At 43.3% G+C, this 7176-nt stretch overlaps 1 protein-coding gene across 1 annotated transcript in view; it reads right to left on the reverse strand.

The window, feature by feature from the left end:
- Nucleotides 1-1530: 1530 nt before the first annotated feature.
- rps14 (ribosomal protein S14) overlaps nucleotides 1531-7176 on the reverse strand; it is a 10248-nt gene continuing 4602 nt past the window's right edge. The window contains exons 3-5 of the mRNA XM_020516580.2: nucleotides 4537-4698; nucleotides 2139-2215; nucleotides 1531-1645 (exon numbers count right to left, since the gene is read on the reverse strand). Of these exons, the coding sequence (XP_020372169.1) occupies nucleotides 1578-1645; nucleotides 2139-2215; nucleotides 4537-4698 (307 nt within the window). The 3' untranslated portion in view covers nucleotides 1531-1577. The remainder of the gene's footprint in view (nucleotides 1646-2138; nucleotides 2216-4536; nucleotides 4699-7176) is intronic.

Consider the following 7176-nt stretch of genomic DNA (forward strand, 5'->3'; position numbering starts at 1 on the left):
CAGCATCTGCAGTTCCTACTATCCCCAGATTATCTGGATTAATATCACTAGGCCACCACCTTCCTAAGATCTATAACTTGCTATTTATATACAAGCAGTCCTGTTTGGTAGTTTCACCAGGTTGACACCTCATTTTTAGGTATAGTAGGAACTGTCGATGCTGGAGTCTGAGATAACAAGGTGTGGAAATGGATGAACGCAGCAGGCCAGGCAGCATCAGAGGAGCAGGAAAGCTGACGTTTCAAGTCTGGACCCTTCCGAAACATCAACTTTCCCTGCTCCTCTGATGCGGCCTGGCCTGCTATGTTCATCCAGCTCTGCACCTTGTTATCTCATTTTTAGGTATGCCTGGGAGATATGCCAGGCCATGATGTTGTAGTTTGTATTGTACAATTCTGCTGCTGATAATGGCCCACTGCACCTCATGGATGCCCAGTCTTCTGTGTTGGTAGATCTGTTCAAAGTCTGTCTGATTTAGCCTGGTGACAGTGCCAGAACCAATGCTGATGACTCCCAGGGAAACTCCCTCCTGCCTATATACTGTGCCACTACCTCTGTTGGGTCTGTCCTGCAGATAGGACAGGACAAATCGAAAGATGTTGATGGTGGCATTTGGAAGAGTATGGTTCTCAAAGTATGACTACATCAGGCTGTCACTTGACTAGCCTGTCAGACAGCTCTCCCCGTTTTGGCACTAGCCACCAGATATTCATGAGGACGTTACAGTATGACACAGCCGTTTCTACTTTTGTCTCTTCTCTGCTGAGGTTGATGTCAGGTGGTCCGTCCAGTTTCACTTTTGTTGAAACTTCATAGCAACTGATACAACGGAGAGGCTTACAAGGCCAGTTTAGAGAATAGTTGACAGTCAGCCACATGGCTGTGGGTCTGGAGTCACATGTAGGACAGACCAGGTGAGGTTGGCAGATTTCCTTCCCTGAAGTACATTAGTGAGCTAATTCAGAAATAAAATAAGCATATAGGCCAGTCAGACTCCCAAACCTGCTCCTGCCCATCAACTCTATTTAGCCACAGAGGTGGGGTCAGGACAAATTGACAACTGGCGAGGGTAATCAATTAAAAGCTGGATGATAAAGGACTCCGAATTTCAACACGAGACTCTGCAAAATGCATTTGGAGCTTGGGGCATGAGAATGGGGAAGTAATACAGCATTTATAGAACCTTAAGACAGCACAGTAGTTTTGAAGTTTAGTCAATGTTGCAACATTACAGCAAAATCCTAGACACCATAATGACCAATTTATTATTTCAAAAACAAACTGTACTTGTTTAGGAATAAATATTGACCAGGGCAAAACTCAACACCTTTGCTTCATAATCACCATTTTCAGTGAGCTGACAGAACAGTGTTGTTAAACTTTTCAAAAAGGTGAAAGCTCTGAAAGTGTAGCACTCCAGCAAATTTCAAATTGATGCCAAACCAGAGGCTCGGGATCTGCAGGTGTGAACAGAAGTGATAGAGACTCAGCAACCAAGGAGGGAGAGAGAGAGAGAACAAACACCAGTGATCAGCAGAACTCTTTTTATTAGTTATACTGACATATACAGAAAACAATTACAAACGGCGACCTCTGCGACCTCCCTTTCTGCGAGTGCTGTCTGATGGAATGGGAGTAACGTCCTCTGTCAGAACAACAACAGGAAAAGTCAAACAAACTGGGAAGAAACAACACAGGCTCCATGATTTAGATTTTAACTTGGGATCAACCAACGGGATATTATGCCCAACCACCCTTTCGTACCATTTTATGATCAGGGTAAGGCACTGATGAGGGAGACACTAGAACCACAAATTCCCTTTCCCACTCAACCCATAGACAAATGAAGGGCACAACGACCCCACTCTTGCCTTTGAGAAACTTTGCATGCAGCCTGCTTTCCACAAGTTCATTTCAAACGGTTTGTACGTGACCAAGCGTCCCTGCCAGCTGGGGGCATGCTAAACTGACAGGGATAGTATGAAACGTGTTCCTTTCTGCAGGGGGAACGACATCGTCAGCACTGAGCAGCCACGATATAACTTATCCTGCACTTAAACCCAGGTTTCCTACAATCCATTCACTAGAGACTTTATCATCAGCAGTAAGCTGTCAGCAACAAGAGAATAATGTCTCACCAATCCGGCCGATTTTCATCCCAGATCGAGCCAGGGCTCTCAAAGCTGACTGGGCACCAGGTCCAGGGGTCTTGGTCCTGTAAGGAAGAATAAAACCCCACATTAGACAGGTGTGGTACATCCCATTAACTGGAGAGTTACATACAGCATTAAGATTTAAACATAAGCTTGCCAGACCTGGGATGTCACTCCTGAGTTTGTATCACTCATGAGCTGGTTTTCTTCAGTTCAGAAATGACTGCTCTCAGCGACATTTTATAGATGGTTAAACCTAAAATGAACACACTCAGACATGGAGTACTGCATGCAAGTCTGTCGCCTTAATAACAGTTCAAAGGTTTGCTAGGTTGATTCCTTAGATGAGGGGTTGTCTACTCAAGAAAGATCGAGAAGGCTGGACCTACGCTCATTGGTGTTTAGAAGAACGAAAGGTGAACTTAATAGAAGTTAACAGTACAAGGGTGCTTCACAAGGTGGATGGTTCCACTTGTGGGCTATCAAGAACTGGAAGGATAGTCTCTGAATAAGGAGTCTCCTATTTAAAACTAACGAGGAGGCATTTCATCAGAATGTAGTAAATCTTTGGAATTCTCCAGTCCTGAGACATTTAATATATTGTACATTTAAAGCTGACAGGTTCTTGGACCATTCAAGAGTGGAAGACAGTAAAGGGGTGTTGAGGCCAAGCTCAGATGAAACAGATCAGAGCAGGTTTGAGGGACCGTATGGTCCATGCAAGCTCACATTTAAGTTTTTCGTCAAATAAATATCAAATGCTGAACAATAAAGTGTGGGGAAATTCCTCCTCATTTCAGTTTTAAATTGGTGCCTCTTTATTCTGAGACTGTCGTCTGTTCCTAGACTCTCCCACGAGGGGAACCTTCTCTCAGCATTTACCCGGTCAAGTCCCTTTATAATCCTATGTCTCAATGAAATGCCCTCTCATTCTTCTAAACTCCAGTGAGTAAAGTCCTAAATTGCTCAGTTTTGAAATCCCTCCATAGCATGGATCATCTGAGTGAACCTTCACCAATGAACTGCCTCCAATGAAACAATATCTTTTAAATAAGAGGACCAAAACTGCTCTCAGTATCCAAGCGTGGTCACACCAGCACCTTGTACAGTTATAGTAAGACTTCCCTAGTGTTCTACTCCAACCCCCCGAAACAGGAGCAACGTTTCATTAGCTTTCCTGATTACCTGCTGCACCAGGGTGCTAGCTGTGTTTCAGGCACAAGTATCCCCCAAGGCCCTTTGTGCTGGAGCTTTCGGCAGCTTTTCTCCATTTAAATAATATTGTTGTTCTGTTCTCCCTTCCAAAATGAACAGAAACAGACCTGACCAAGTTTTCCAAACTAAACTGGTCCCATTTACCTGCGTTTGCTAGTTTCCTACCCACTTAACCCATCAATTATCTCTAAACTGTATCCTCTCACAACCTGTCTTTCTATCTATTTTTGTCTTGTCTGCAAATTTCACACAGTACATGCACTTCGTTGCTCCAAGTCACCAATATATATTGTAAATAGCTAAGGTCCCAGCAACCGATCCCTACAGAACCCCACTGGTCACAGATCTCCAACTTGAAAATGAACCATTTAGCCCCCACTCGCTGTTTCCTGTCCATGCCAATATAATAGCTCCAACACCATGGGCTCTTATGAAGTTTTGGGAGGGGCCTTGTCAAACGCGTTCTGGAAGTCCAAATACAAGATATCTACTGGCTCCACTCTAGTCGAGATTTCCTCAAAATTCCAATAAATTATTGAGACACAATTTCCCTTTCATGAAGCCATGCTGACTCTGCTTGACTGGATTTTGATTTTCCAATTGTTCTGCTATTACAATCCAAAAATCAAGGCTCTGCCTTCTGTCAAGTATCTCATCCAAAAGACACGGTTGACAATGCAGTATTTCAAATCAATTGTACGTGACCAAGCATCCCTACCAGCTGGGGGCATGCTAAACTAACAGGGATTGCATGAAACATGTTCCTATCTGCAGGGGGAACGATATCGTCAGCACTGAGCAGCTGCGATATAACTTTACCTGCACTTAAACCAGAGCTCTTTCTATACCACAGTGCGGAGCTGAAGGATCACAGCAGGCCAGGCAGCATCAAAGGAGCAGGCAAGTTGACATTTCGGAGCAGGACCCTTCTTCAGCTTTCAGTGTTCCTCCAGCTCCACACGTATCTCGAACCCCACCATCAGCAGTTCTTACTATCTCTTTCTATATCTTTTTGGGGCAGCATTAGACATTACAACACTAGGTAGGAATGCAATTAGATTACATCTTCATTCACAGTATAACAGTAAACCAAAGAAAAACATCCAAAATTTTGACTACACTACGCATACAATCTCCCAGCCCCTACACACTACGAACAAGCTCTGACCTGTTGCCTCCAGTGGCACGCAGTTTGATGTGTAGGGCAGTTATGCCCAGCTCCTTGCATCTCTGCGACACATCTTGAGCAGCCAACATGGCAGCATACGGGGAGGACTCATCTCTGTCAGCCTTCACCTTCATCCCACCAGTGACACGGCAGATAGTTTCCCTGTAACAAACAATAACCGGGTCATAGTACAAATGGAGACCAGGAGAATTCAACCAATTGAAGCATGACAGAAAAACCCACTTCAAGGAGCAGACCTTCTTGTTAGGTCATTTGCAAAAATCATACTGTTACCAGAGTTAAACGAATCTTGAGAGAAATCAGAAATCATGCACTTATTCAGCTCCTTTCTTTACCTGCAAGCTATGGTGAGCTACAAATCAGTATCACCTTCACCAGATTAATTTCCCCATCGCCAAGTAATAAGTAGACATGAGGCAGACACACTCAGTTAATTCAGAGACTAACCAAAGGTTCCAGGTCAAGTGAGTTCCAGCAAGCTCATCAATTGGTGAAATGCTCACAACCCAATCCCTGCCTAAACTTGCAATCCAAATATACCACAGATCAGTGACCACTGTGGCTCACTGTTACTTCAAGTACAGAGAGTGAATGGGATGCCCAGCCTGAGCATCAGCAAACAGCCAACCTGGTTTCAGCAGTGTATTGGACAGAGATCGTACTCTCGGGCCACCAGTGCAGCAAGGTGGACTCTGGATAGCTTGTACAGGACAAAGCATCTCTATCTGGACTATCAGGGATAGAATGAAACATGTTCCTTCCTACAAAGAGAATGACACAGCTAGCAGTGAACAGCCATGATGCATTTATCCAGCATTTTTAGGAGCATTGAATGACGTATACAGTCACAGCCTTGAGACTGAGGCTGCCCCAGATTTAGGGTTTTGCTTTGGGCAAATCTGTTTCAGGTGGCATCAAGTATGGCTGCAGCAGGGGAATACAAGTTACAGAAGCAAAAGCAGATAGGTTCAACACTACAGAGCACCTAAACGATACCTGCAAGTCAAGCCCAATGGACATGGTACTTTCTAAAATGGTCAAGTCTTTGGACAATACCAGTTCTTAGAGAATGGGCCATTCAGCCCCTTAAGCCTGTTCTGCCATTAAATTAGATCATGATTGATTTTTTTTTTGGGGGGGGGGGGGGGGGGCGGGGGGGGCCTTAACTCCATATACCTGTCTTTGGCCCATATCCCTTATTGCCTTTGCTTAAGAAAAATGTTCACGTTTAAAATTAAACAAGTGATCCAATATCTGCTGCCATTTGTAGAAGAGAGCTCCAAACCTCTACACACAAAGGGTTGTAGAAGTGCTTCCTAACATCTCTCGCAAATGGTCTGGCCCCTTAGTTCTAGAATCTCCAACCAGTGGAAAGTTTTATCTTTCTCTATCTTGTCTTTTCCAGTTAATTTATTGAAGACTTTGATCAGATCACCCCCAAACCAACTAAATTCTAGAGAAAACCGGCCTAACTTGTATGATCTCTCTTTATAACTTTACCCCTAAAGCCAAATATTCTTGCAAACCTACAATGTACTCCCTCCCAAGGCCAATATATTCAACCTAAGGTGTGTTGCCCAGAATTGCTCACAGTAGTTCAAGTGGGGTCTAACTAGAGATTTTGTACAGGTGCAGCATAATTTTTACATTCCCATACTTCAAACCTCTAGACACAAAGGCCAGCATTCCATTAGCTTTCTGGACTATTTTCTGCACCTGTTCATAGCATTTTGAAGATGTGTGCACCTGAACCTGATCTGTCATCTACTGTATTTAACTTCATACAGTCTAGAAAGTACCCTGATCTGTTTTTTCTTGTTCAAAATGGGTAATGTCACACTTGCTTAGTATTGAACTACCACAGTTTTGCCTGTTCACTTAGTCTATCAATATTTCTTTGTAACTTTGTGTTATTATCTACACAGAGACAACAAGGTGCAGGGCTGGATGAACACAGCAGGCCAAGCAGCATCATATCTACACTGTCCACTTTGCTAACTTGGTATTAACAGCAAATTTGGATACAAGACTTTCTATGCCACTATCCAAGTTGTTAATAATGCAAATAATTTGAGGTCCGAACACAGACCCTTATGGCACACCAACAGTTACATCCTGCCAATTTAAGAACCTACACATTATCCCTACATTCTGTTGGTTGCCACCCAATCGATTTCCCAGCCACGTTAGTAATTTGCCCTCAATTCCATGGTTTTCTACCTTGGTTAAAAGTCTGTTGTGTAGTTTTATCAAATTCTTTCTGAAAGTCCATATACACATCCATATTCAGACAGACACTCTCCTTTCCTGAGTCACCTCTTTAAAAATTCAATGACATTTATTAGGCATGACCTAACTGTCATGAATCATGACCTCCTGCCAGGCTTTCCGATTAAAATGAAAATTTGAGGTGTTCACTTGACCCATCCTCAATTATAATTGGTCTGTAATTTTCTGGCTTTCCTTTTTTCACCCTTCCCATAAAGCAGAGCTACGTGCAATTTTCCAAACCGGAGGAAAGACTCCTGAATTTAGGGAACTTCGAAAGATTATAGCTATAGAGCGTCTACAATATGTTCCCTTACCTCCTTTAGCACTCAGATGGAAACCGCCAATCTT

Source organism: Rhincodon typus, chromosome 12, assembly GCF_021869965.1.
Source record: "Rhincodon typus isolate 14 chromosome 12, sRhiTyp1.1, whole genome shotgun sequence".
Lineage (NCBI taxonomy): Eukaryota > Metazoa > Chordata > Chondrichthyes > Orectolobiformes > Rhincodontidae > Rhincodon > Rhincodon typus.